This window comes from Brienomyrus brachyistius, chromosome 4 (assembly GCF_023856365.1).
Source record: "Brienomyrus brachyistius isolate T26 chromosome 4, BBRACH_0.4, whole genome shotgun sequence".
Lineage (NCBI taxonomy): Eukaryota > Metazoa > Chordata > Actinopteri > Osteoglossiformes > Mormyridae > Brienomyrus > Brienomyrus brachyistius.
Genome location: NC_064536.1, coordinates 24,205,398 through 24,218,366, shown reverse-complemented (window position 1 = coordinate 24,218,366; position 12,969 = coordinate 24,205,398). Strand labels below are relative to the sequence as shown.

At 43.5% G+C, this 12,969-nt stretch overlaps 1 protein-coding gene across 1 annotated transcript; it reads right to left on the bottom strand.

Annotated features, from left to right (window-relative positions):
* Positions 1 to 1,712: 1,712 nt before the first annotated feature.
* On the bottom strand, positions 1,713 to 11,856 carry LOC125740158 (tripartite motif-containing protein 16-like). Its single transcript, XM_049011007.1, has 6 exons — positions 11,230 to 11,856; positions 10,337 to 10,432; positions 9,558 to 9,791; positions 9,227 to 9,386; positions 8,789 to 8,848; positions 1,713 to 2,586 (listed from the first exon to the last, which is right to left on the bottom strand). Exons 1-6 carry the CDS (start codon positions 11,815 to 11,817, stop codon positions 2,051 to 2,053), a joined length of 1,674 nt encoding a protein of 557 aa, XP_048866964.1. The 5' UTR covers positions 11,818 to 11,856; the 3' UTR covers positions 1,713 to 2,050.
* Positions 11,857 to 12,969: the final 1,113 nt, after the last annotated feature.

Genomic DNA, 12,969 nt, shown 5'->3' with positions numbered 1-12,969 from the left:
AGGGGTGATTTATTAACAAAGAGCACAAACAGGAGAGAACAGAACAGAAAAGGAGAATGAAACACTGATGCAGAGCCGAAGCCGGCGTGGTGGCTGCCACAGGATCGATTCCTCCCCCCTTAGGGGGACCCACCTTATACACCCACCCCCAGGGGAACAAGTGCACCACGTCTAAATTAGACAGGGGGGAGAGAAACAAACACACGGCCAGCAGAGGCAGCAGCACAGAATGTGGAGACCAGAGGATGGGGAGGGACGTCAGAGTAAGAATCCACCTTTTCACTGTGTTCAGTGATATATCTGTATTGCTGCAATGCCACTGTGAGTGTATTGTGGGTCACAGCAGAATAGTTTGTTTTACTCATTTCTCAGTTTATGGGTGTTTGCCTGTGAATAATTTATATATTTGCAAACTGCGGCCTGGTTCTTCTAATTCTCATTAAAGGGCTTCTTCCTTGCTTTGTGGGACTTCAGTCCTGCTTCTAGGAGCCTGATGTGAACTGTCCTAGCAGTGCACTTCACACCTGCACTTAATGTTTCCCATTCCTTTTGAAGGTCACTTGATGTCATCCTACGATTCATGAGAAACTGTCAGATAATTAATGGTTATCTCTGGCTGGTTTTTGGTCGTTCCCAGTGTCTCCTGCTTCACCTTATTCTTGTTACTGCTGTCTTAGAAATTTCAAACCGGGAAGTAAACCTCCTGCTCAGTGTGGTCTTCTGCTACACTAAATTTTGTTTTAAAATATAGAGTGCTTTCTTAATTTTTTCCACCTACTGATGTAAATCAGGAAACTCTCCACATTAGTCTAAGTAAAACTAGGCTGCAGTCAGAACAGCAAATCAACTCAAGTATGTACATTCTCCTTGATATTAAAAAAGCTCATTTAAGAAAGATTTACTGTATTTAAATTTTACAGGTTTACTTTCGAGTAAATTTATCAGGATAATTTTTTATTGTGCATTAAATAATGACTGTACCCGTTAACCATATCTGGCGTGTTGTCATAAGGACGTTAACTGAGGGACCGCAGCGTCTCAGGAGCTGCGACCGACGGAAAACCCGCAGTTACCTCAGGGTGGCAGTAGGGGGCGTGCGGCTCTGCCGTCTGAAGTTAAACCGTATTTTTAATGAGATGTGTTACGCTTTATTTTTAATTACTTGTGTAATTATTTACTTAAGTAGTAATTGTCATGATATGTTAATAATCTATAGTTATCCTGATGCACAGATGGATGATGGGAGTGACGGGGCGGAGCTCAGAAAAATAAAGATGAACAGCTGAAGCCAGTACACTCGGCTTACGTGTCTGTTCACCAAATAATATCAAAACAGTAAGGACTTATTTCGGCTTTTAATGATTCTTTTCCCGTGTTTTAATTGGGGCGAGAGAGATGCCATTTGCTAATTAGCTTGTCGATTGTCATCGTTTTAGTTACGAAATTGTTATTCTTGCTTGTAGTATTTTGATCTAGTAATTTAATCTAACGTGTAACTAACGCGATTCATAACTTTTTTTTTAACTCTATGAATATTTTTTGCTTTTACTGTTATGTCTTCCATCTCCTTTTACATGGTTATTATATATACTGATTTAATCTAATCGTGTAAGTTATGTTCAATTACAGTAAAGTGAATTTATTTAATTGTATTATACGTTATGTTACACATTTACACTTTGAGCAGAGCTGAACCAGGACATTAACAGGAAAGAATATGAAGCCTTTATTGTCAGTGTAAAGGTAAGAAATACAATATACATACAGAAATATATAAAATGTACAAATACAAGGGAGGGCAACCCCCCCCCCCCAATCAGGATTACATTTCATTATATTTTAATCGGAGAGAAAAACAGTCATTTTGCATGTTTGTTCAGTTTGCTGAACCCACTCACTTATTTTGTCTAACATACAGTACGTCACACTTCAGACAGAGTAAAAAGGGTTATACTGGTTATAAAGCAGAGATTTTACCTTTTTGCCACGGAGAAGCAGCGACATGTGACACTCTGATAAGGTAAAAATGATCCCTCCAGCACACAGTGAGCTATCCCAGCATGCACAGCGACACAGGGGAGTTTACATAATAAACCCCAAACCCTGGATAGAGGGGTTCAGTGAATGAGGAGGTGAAGCTGTACAGGAGGGTCAGTCCATCAGAGGAGACTCTGTAGAAGGACAGAGTACCAGCCGCCTGGTCCAGATACACTCCTACTCTGCGGGAGCCTGAGGGCTTTATGGGTATGACAGTCTGTTTATTATTGTGCCAGACAGAGTAACTGTCATGAGAGCAGCACAGCATCCATGACTTGTCATTGGCTCCAAGCTGACAGTCAGCACTGTCTCCTTTCCTGCCGATTCCTTTATAAGTCACTCCTATTTCAGCTCCATCTCCACTCCACTCAGCCTCCCAGTAACAGCGACCAGTCAGACTTTCTCTGCACAGAACTTGGGGCCAGCAGTGAAATCTTCTTGGATGATCAGGATATGGCTGCTCTGCCCCCCGTGTCACCTTCCTGTTCTCCTCTGACAGAGACAGGTATCTGTTTGCTGTGTTGGGGTCCAGCGTCAGCTGGCAGGAGTCTGTAGGCAAGAGGAAGAGCGATTAATCCCATGACGAAGCCCAGCATCTCCATCATTATCACTGTCACACCTCACACACTCACTAACACAGAATTCGCTCCAATACACACATTTTATTCCCAATATACTCATGTAGCCGCCCGAGTCTGCGGCGCTCCGGCTGCCCCCTGCGCTGTGAGACACGCCGCGCTGAGAGACTCGTTGGGGACCCAACTGCACTTTAGCCTGAAAGCTATTATTCTGTACGATACATAAAATATGCAAACGAAGCGGGAATTCAAGTATGTGAAATAGCTCAGGAAATGTCGGACGCCCGCGCGACGCAGGCGGGAAGACGCGCCGAAATGCTGCGCGTGCAAATTAACAGGGTTAATTACAGGTTAATAAAACTATAAACTTTCATCAAAAAAATAACCCTTAAAACCCGACAAAAGCAAAATGCGCTGCTTTTCGTGCTCAGTCTCAGGCTGGTAACTTTGAATAGATATAACACAGAGACATGATCGAGGGGCGGCATGGTGGTGCAGTGGTTAGCACTGTTGCCTCACACCTCTGGGACCCGGGTTTGAATCTCTGCCTGGGTCATATGTGTGTGGAGTTTGCATGTTCTCCCCATGTCGTCGTGGGGTTTCCTCCGGGTACTCCGGTTTCCCCCCACAGTCCAAAAACATGCTGAGGCTAATTGAACTTGCTAAATTGCCCGTAGGAATGCATGTGAGAGTGAATGGTGTGTGAGTGTGCCCTGCGATGGGCTGGCCCCCCATCCTGGGTTGTTCCCAGCCTCGTGCCCATTGCTTCCGGGATAGGCTCTGGACCCCCCACGACCCAATAGGATAGGCGGTTTGGAAAATGGATGGATGGATGGACATGATCGAGAGAATTGACCTGATCCGGATGACCAAGATGCAACATTGTGCGCTAAAGTATTCCAGAGTAACCCTGTGTGCAATGAGGCATATATTTTAATTGACTAAAATGTGAGAAATTTCAATAGGCGCTAGTAGTTTATCTTCATACAAAAATGACATCAATGATGTCAAGACAAAAAAATAACAAGACTGCGTCAGCATTAACACATCAACTTATGACATATCAGAGTAGCCCAGAATATCCTGAAAACAAAACATAACTCATATACATAATGTATAATAAACCTAAAATGAAATGCATAGAAATATTCTCAAAATGGATAAATTTCAAATGCTTAACCATATAATTGTACACCAAACATTACTGTTAAAAGTGAGTTTGTCTTTACATCATAATAGGAACATCCTGTGAACCACTTCACACACTCACCTCCCTACAGCAGCGCTAAGCGCAGACTGAGGAGATGCTCTGTGTCACAGCCAATTTGGGGGAAACTATGGGTGCCGACTTAGGACAATACTAACGATTCTCAATAAAGGTATACTCAGTGCACAAAAAAGTCTTTTTTCAATTACCAATTAAAACTACCATTTTTAAGAAACTAGTCATCTTTAGACACAAACCTACCATATTTGTAAAAAGAGAAAAAAGAAACTGACAAATTAAATTAAGTGATTTTCTGTTTCAGTGGATCTTTGGATGTTCTCTAAAATCACACTCACACAGAAATTCACCTGAACGCATGAAAATCCACCTGCATACAGGAAAAAAAACACACAGATCAAAATAACTGTGTAAACAATAAGAACAGTATCTAAATAAATGTAACTTTCTTACTCCTTTTTAACATCACTCCTCACCCAGTGTCTTGTGCTCTCATTGGCTGTAACTCATTATCAGCCACGACACTTTCACACCTACAGGATTTGGAGTCGTCAACAAAGTCGAGATATTTACAGCTCCAAATATCTGGTGGGTGTCTGCAATGCAACAGTGCCTCCATCAGGTCGCATCTCTGAACTGTCACAAATGGTGATTGAGCTCTGACTTGCTGGCACGAATCAAACACTGATTTTGGCTGCGATCTGGGGTTTTGACAGCGATGTGAAGCAGAAAATTACGGCTAAAATTATGTAGTGTGAACTTACTTTAAGGATGTAGATAAAAGGCCTTGATTAGTTGTTACTGTGTGGGACCAAAAAGTTCCTGCTACCCAAACAAAGCGAGGGCAGCGTCCCTGCTTTCAGCATTACAGTGCAGGCTGACATCTAGGACAGATGGTTACTTGGTTTGGATCCACTGCTGTAGCTACAGCCCACACTAGGCAGTGAGCAGTAGCCCCAGTGTCAGCCATTCCTGTTCTGACTGACTTCAGGGGGAACAAAGTGCATCAAAGCCCACAGCTACTCCATCTAATCTGACTCCAGTTGTGTGTCACCTACAGACTGGGTCAGACAATGTGTTTAATACATTAATCTTAGCTTTACTGAATATTAGGTCTTTGGCTGGCAAATCACTATATGTGGCACTTTTCCACCCCCTAGATCGGCAGGTCGGCAACCTTTTTAAAGCAAAGAGCCATTTTATCCTAAATGTCTGACCTAAGATTTACAAAGATGGTAGGGAAGGGGGTTTGAGATACGATTTTTAATGCAATATCAGTGTATATGCATTTAACACAAAGACAAAACTTCAAGTACTTACAAAAAATAAAGACTATTTCAGGGGGGAGGGGGGCATCTCAGTTTTAAATCACTCGCACATGTAACCTTGCAAAGGTGACTAATACTACGACATTGTTCAGTTCTGTACCGATAGTCTTCACCCTCACACCTCCTGTCCTGACCTGCTCGTCCGATCCACCTGTTTGCCACGCCCCCCTAGTTACCTCATGTGAATTCCTGATTGTTCTCAGCTGTTCTGCACTTCCGACCCTTAGTCATGTGTATTTAGTCTGCACTCAAGTCAGTTTACCCAAGTCCGGTCAATAAAAGTGTTGTGAAGTGTTCTCCGTGTTTATGTGCTTAGCCCGCATTAAACTCCGTTTTGGGACTTCTGTCTGCCTGACTCCCCGCTCCCGGTTCGCTCGCCCTGCACACAGACGTCACCCCTCCTCTCTTGAGTAAATTTCCTTTGGCTCTGCAGTTGTCTGTCCTTCACTCTGCACTTCACTACTGTAACTGCTGACCGAGCAGCGCAAAATATCCTCACCACTCCGAACTCAGCTGGATATAATAAGTAAATCAGAGAAAATATACCGGATTTTATGAAGATTTGGGAAGAAATGATAACAATCTACTACAGAAAGTATAATAAAACATTAGGAATCCCAAAAAGCACTGAAGCGTACATCCAATCTCAGTTACTGAGGAAAACTCCGGAGAGAATATCATTTCACCAGAGACATAATCTCGTCGAAGAGAATGACGCTGAGGAAGATGTAAATGATGTAGTTAAGACATTATAGAAGAGCGCAATGGACCACCCTCCATAAATATTAAGCCATAAATAATTTATTATAATATGTTAAGACATGAAAATGTGAATGTGTCTGTCATTCTGAGAAGAGCCGCAGCCACGAGGTCAAAGAGCCGCATGTGGATCGCGAGTCACAGGTTACTGACCCTTGACCTAGACCATGTAGCCTTGACAGAAACTGTTCAACACCTTAGGCCTCCAGCCAGCTGCCTTGACACTCTACTTACAAGCTCCTTTAATGCTGATGTTTTTAATTTTACAGCATCAGATGTGCTATAAATAGTCAATAGTTCTCTTCAGTCAGGCCTTTTTCCAAGGGCCCTGAAGACCTGAGTTATCAAACCTCTTTTAGAAAAGTCCAACCTAGATGTCTCAGTAGTAAGTAACTATTTCCTATTGCCTATTTCCAACCTACTTTTATTAGTGTAGCAGGAGGAGAAAACGAGGTGGGTGCCCAATTAAGTTCTGGTGGTGAGTAGCCAATAGGCGAGGGCGCTCAGACTATAAGGGTTACCCCGGCACAGACGCTCTATGCTCCCTTTCGGCAGTCAGTTCAATTGCTGGATTCCCTGTTCGTCCGTGGACTAGTGGTTGGGACCTCTCATACCGGCGTCTTTAGCTCCCTGACGGTGAATGTTACAAGCTGTGATAGGACGCCTGACGCTGGGATTAATACGGCTGGATTTCTCCCAAGGTGTGAGTTAAACATCTTTTCCTGGTTTGTATGTGGGCAGATAGCGTGTTATTATAATCAGCCCTTACCCTATTTTATTACAGGGTCCCGTGTGTTGTGGTGCGGCGGTGACTGCTGCTTCATCTGACGTGGAATCACTGCTGCTCTGCCTAGCGGCGGCTCCGCTCTGCCTTAATGCTGCTGTTTAGTGACGCTCGCACGGTCTCGCGCTTTGTGCGTTTTCGGTTTGTCTTGTACTCCGTTCAGCCTATAGCAGGTTGATTCGTCAGCGGGTCCTTAGCTGGGGGGAACTGTTTGGCTGGGTGTGCGTCCAACTGCGTGAGAGCGGGTGTTGGAGGGGCTGACTGGTCCCCCGCTTTTCAAAGGTCTGTGTTTTCTTTTTCTTGTTTTAATGATATTATGTTTGTTTGTTATATTTGGTGTCATGTTCTGAATGAGTAATGTCCTTATCGTGTATCAATGTAATGGTCATGTATTTTATTTTTGTTTGGTTGACTTTCCTTTTTAGACTGCAGTGTTTTTCTTCTTGGTTTTAGTGTGATTACTATTGTGGTTTGCCGTTGTATCTTGTTTTCCCTCCCCACCTGTGACCGCATGATTCTTGCGGGTTCGGCTGTGCGGTCTTGGGTTCCAGCGCCCAGCCTTAGACTGGCGAGAAGTGGCTGCTGGTACGCGGGCGGTATTTCAAGCCTACGGCGCTCTGATTGGTGGACTGATCACCTTATGGTTTTAACTTAAGTGTGTTTTGGAACAACGTCTCTCCGCTTTTATGGTAACGGACTAGTGCGCCCTTGCCCGGGGGGTAGGGCGATTGAACTTTCTCTGGGTGCAATACCAGGGGTGGGGTAGTCAGGCTAAGCAGTGGCTTCTTGGTACCATTGTTTGGTACTATTTAGCAGTATTGCATTACACCACTCGCTACATTAGGAAGTATCATTGGAAAAGGTTGTTTCTTAGCAACTTAGTTCGTTCATGGTGCAAACAATGACCTTAAATGCTTTTCAGTCTGGATTTCGACCACAGCATAGCACTGACACAACAGGTGTTAAGGGTTTAAATGACATCCATCACAGCAGTGATGAATCACAAATCTTCATTTTGATTTGTATTATTGTATCTCAGTGCTGCGTTCAGCATGGTTGACCATAAGATAATATTACATAAGAGCATATTACACCTGGTCCTTAAATCACTGCACTGGCTTCCTGAGTGATACAGGTTTCGTTGTAAAATATTATTCTTGTGTACTAATTGGTTTCGGACATAAATATATTTCTGATTTCCTTTAACGTCACGCAGCATGCAGACCCCTGAGGGCATCTGGGAAAGGTTTACTCAGTGTCCCAGAATCAAGACCAAACAAGGTGAAGCAGCTTTTAGTCTCTATGCTCCCCGTCTGTGGAACAAGCTTCCTGAAGACCTGAGGTCGGCTAACACTGTCAGCTCATCATAAACAGGACTTAAAATATTAATGTTTGCTGTATATTTTCAATGCACTAAATCAGCAGCAGTTTAGTCATACGCTGCCTCTACAATGTAACTTCTTTTTAATTAACTATTTGTTTCTTTTAGACAATGAATGTGTTTACAAGTCCCACCTCAAGTACCAAGTACCAAAAAAGTACCCAATTTGCTTTGGTACTTTGGGTACAGGAACTTTTAATAATAATTGATACTTTTTATTGATCCCTGTGGGGAAATTCTCTTTTTATGCCTCCCTCACCTTGCTCTTTGTAGAGTAAGTTGTGTGGGAAGAGCTACCACCTGTAGTGGTGCCCAGGGAGCTGGGAGTTAAGGGCCTTGTTCAGGGACCCACAGACATGCTAAGGGTGGGTTTCAACTGGCGGCCGTCGGATTACAGGGACACAGGCTTTGCCCACTGAGCCACACGCTGCCCTTTTGGTCATTAGCTGGAAGTCAGTGGAAAAGGTAAAGTACCAAATGTACCATTCCTGGTGTGTGGAAAAGCCCTAGAATGAACTTGCCTCACGATTGGATCCAAAGGCTACTGACATAAACAGCTCATGTAAATGTGAAAGGAGGCAGCAGGATAGAGAAAGAGAAGCTCCCCTAGCAGAAGAAAACGAAAGACAATAAAACACAGTAAAACACACTCCACCTCATACAGGGAGAGAGAAGCGTGTGTGTGAACAGACTCACATTGTAAGAATTCTGCTCTGGTCCTGGGCACTAATGCTGATAGGACGGTGTCTTTGGTAACTAGAAGGAGAGAGAGAGAAACAGGGATGTGATTAAATTTACTTGTGGGAGATGGATGTCACTCACTGTGGAGACACCAGCAGTAGAGTATTATCATTATGAGGGACAGTAACGGGCATTTAACAAGCTGTAAATCATTATAAGTTACTTATAATACAGATGTTTGGATTCTATAAAGCAGAAGAAACATGATTCCTGTGATCTGGGTTTTGCAGCCTGTAAAATGTGGAGCTAAATCATCAGTTTTCACAAAGATTGAGTCTTATTGGAAACAGAAACTGACTTGGTCACACAAACATGAGGCTGACTGCACCGCATACTCTCTGTGCATCGTCTATATTAACAGGAACAGACTGTAAAATGTATTTATTTATTAACCTGTATAATGGATCTCTGCTGTTTTCTTTTCACAACCATTTTCCAGTTGATCCTTCAGTTTAGAAACCACCATCCTCACGTTCTCAAAAGAGCAGCGTGGATAGACAGAGATTCTGGGTCCAAATCCAGCTTCAGGGACAACAGGAACATCCTGGCAACTCTTCAGAAACACAGTCTGATTAAACAGCTTCATCACAACAAATGTCTGTTGTAATGGAATGAGCAGGACCATTAACATTTGACAAATGACAGACTAGTTGAAATACAATTGAGACCATGCATAGATTTGAATACTCTGGTTTTCTTATTGCCAAAGTAGCTGTTCTGTTACCTGGAGGAAATGGATGTGATCCTGTGTGTGTGAAAGCTGCTCCAGCTCAGAGTGTCTCCTCTTCAGTTCATCAATCTCCTGCTTCAATATCTCCATGTCTCTCTCAGCCTGACTCATTGCAGCCTTCTCTTGATCTCTGATCAGCTTTGTCACCTCAGAGCGTCTTCTCTCAATGGAGTGGATCATCTCAGTGAAGATCCTCTCACTGTCCTCCACTGCTGATTTTGCTGAGCTCTGTTGGTGACACAGTGAGCAAAGGACTGTAAATTGCAATTGGTCCCTAATGTTTTCATCTTATCATGCTAGACTGCTGAGCGTTTCTCTGCCCTATGTCTCCCTGGTTCTGTGAGGTCCCTCCTGTGACTCTTTGTCTGCCTGATCTCCCAGACCCTCCCACCCAAGTGACTGCTGACCCCGACCCCCATCTAGGTGAGCCTGAGTGTCTCCCCTTCACCGTGTCCCCATGACTGTTCCCCTTTTCCCTCACTCCCCTGGGTAGATTAACCCGCTTTCCCATCTCTGTTAGCAACCCCAACTTTGATTCCCATACTGTGATTTGGCTCTTTGACTGCACCCTGTCTGGATGCCCTGTTCCTGTTCTGTCTCGTGACACTGTTATCTGGCACATTTGTCCCACCAAACCACTGACCCAGAATAACCCACAGTGACCTTAGTATGATTAATCCACACAACTCGATAAATCTGTTGACTCTGGGGAGGAGTCGAGATTCAAAATGATTACAAGCCAGCTGTTATCTTCTCTTCAGGTTCATACTCACTCTGAATGAGCCCACAGCCTCTCTCAGCTCCTGCAGCTCCTTCTCTCTCATCTGAATTCTCTGCTGAAATTCCTTCTGTGTTTCTCCCATTTGTTTCTACAGACAGGAAACAAGATGACAAAACAAGTTTGTTTCATTAACGGAGATAAAATTCCTTAATCATCCTGTCCAGGGTGGACCTCAGCATTGTGCCATATGCTTCCTGGGAAAGGCTGCAGGTGCTCCATATGACCCTGACAAGTGGTTACGGGATGGATGGATGGATGGATGGATGGATGGATGGATGGATGGATGAATGGATATTCTTAAATGACTGATTGACTGTCGGTACGTAGGATAAACTGGACATAGACCCATTGACTCACCACCATTGTACTGAGCTGTTATTTTTGCACTTGTGACCCTCCTGTTAGCTGTAACAGTCTGGCTATTCTCCTCTGACTTCTCTCATTAACAAGGTATTTTCACCCACAGACCCACCACATGTGTTTATGTTTATTGCACCATCCTCAGTAAACTCTACACACTGCAGTGTGTTAAATTCCCAGGATGGTGGCTGTTTCTGAGATGCTGGACCCACAGCATTTGGCAGCAACAATCACACCACAACCTCTTAGCTCAGACATCTCAGCCATTCAGATGCTCAGCCAAACAGTAAGTGAACCTCTGAACCCTGTTTGCTTGCTGTATGTATCCAGCTGCAGCCACATGATTCACTGTTTAAAGGAGTTTTCAGTAGGAATTCAATGAGAACTTTTTAAATTTAATAAGAATTTTTTAATTCATTTTACTTTCACTTTCTCAAACCAGACTTGATCCTGGTGTTTTCAGAGCAGATAAACTCAAATACATTAAAGGGAAGAGTTTGAAAGTAAGAGTATTTCTGGCCTGACCTGTATCTCCATCCTTCCTTCAGCAGCTGAGACTGTATCATGATCTCTGTGTTCATACATTGTACAGAGATTACAGATACACTGCTGGTCGGTACGGCAGTAGACCTCCAGGGGTTTATCATGGTGGGAACAGACCTTGTCCTGGAGATGTCCAATGGGATCAGTCAGCTTGTGCTTCTTAAAAGCTGGAGACTCATAGTGAGGCTGGAGGTGAGATTCACAGTAAGAGACCAGACACACGAGGCAGGACTTGGCAGCTTTGCGTTTTCTCCCAGTACAGGAATCACACTCCACATCTCCAGGTCCAGCATAATGGTCAGCAGGAGTAGCTGCTTGTAGTCCAGTCTTCAGTTTCTCCATCACTTCAGCCAGTATGGTGTTTCTGTACAGAAGAGGTCTGGGTGTGAAGGTCTGTCTGCACTGGGGGCATCTGTAAACTCCAGCATGATCCTCCTGATCCCAGTAGCTCTTAATGCAGCTCATACAGTAACTGTGTCCACAGGCTATAGTCACTGGATCCTTCAGTTGATCCAGACAGATTGGACAGCCAAACTGGTTCGGATCTGCTGCAACACTGGCTTCTGCCATTTTACTATAAACCCTGATAGGTTTCAGTTTCGTTTTCTCTCTCAGTCACGTGTGTGTGACAGTGGGAGGAACTTCCTGCTTCTGCAGTAAGTATGATTTGCAGTAGATGTGGTTTTGGATTGAGGCCAGACTGAGAAGAACAGACTGGGCGAACACTGGAGTTGGAGTTTTTGCATAAAATATTACATTATACAAACTGTACAGGCAACAGACATTAATTTAGATTTTATGAGCATAACTGTTACTGATTTCCCACAGACAAGCTATACTCTTTCGATTTAATTTTTTAGATAGAAGTTAGCTAGATTCAAGATTCTTTATTCATCACATACATAGTTATAACAAGTACAACATATAGTGAAATGTCCCCTGACCAATCCAAAGACACGGTTGTTTAAGTTCTTCCTCAATTCCAAGAACAAAAATTAAATTACAATATGCAATTGTTGAGAATATAAAAAGTGCAGACAATATAAAACTGACTTTAACAATATATACATAGAATAAAATGGAAAATAGAAGAAAAAAGAAGAAAAGAGGCATCTTGGATTTCACTATGAACAACTGACTGTACATTGACTGCAAATGTGCGTAAAGTGGCAAGTGGTGACAGATGAAGTGATTGTTTTGTAATGTACAGTGAACAGGAATAAGTGATGTATTTAAAGTGCAGTGTGCATTGACCTAGGAGAGTATATACACACAGTTGTATATACAGTTGGCAGTTTATGCATCAGCTGTATAATTTTTAAGAGGCAGTGGTGTCATGTCCTGGTTAAGAAGTCTTACGGCATGAGGATAGAAGCTCCTCTTGAGTCTCTCCGTTTTTGCCATAATATTCCTAAAGCGTTGGCCGGATTTTAGCAGCTCGGAAAGACAGTGACTGGGGTGAGACGAGTCTTTGATGATCCTGATCGCTCTGCTCCGACATCTGCTAGTGTACAAGTCCTGCAGAGACGGTAGAGCAGATCTGGTGCAGCGTGATCTGCTGCCCGAATCACCCTCTGCAGTCCCTTTAAGTCCTGGACATGGCTGCTTCCATACCAGGACGTGATGTTCTGGGTCAGGACATTTTCCACTGCACCGGAGTAAAACGACTTCAGGAGAGACATGAAACTTTCTCAGGTGTTAGAGACGCTGCCTCGCCTGGTT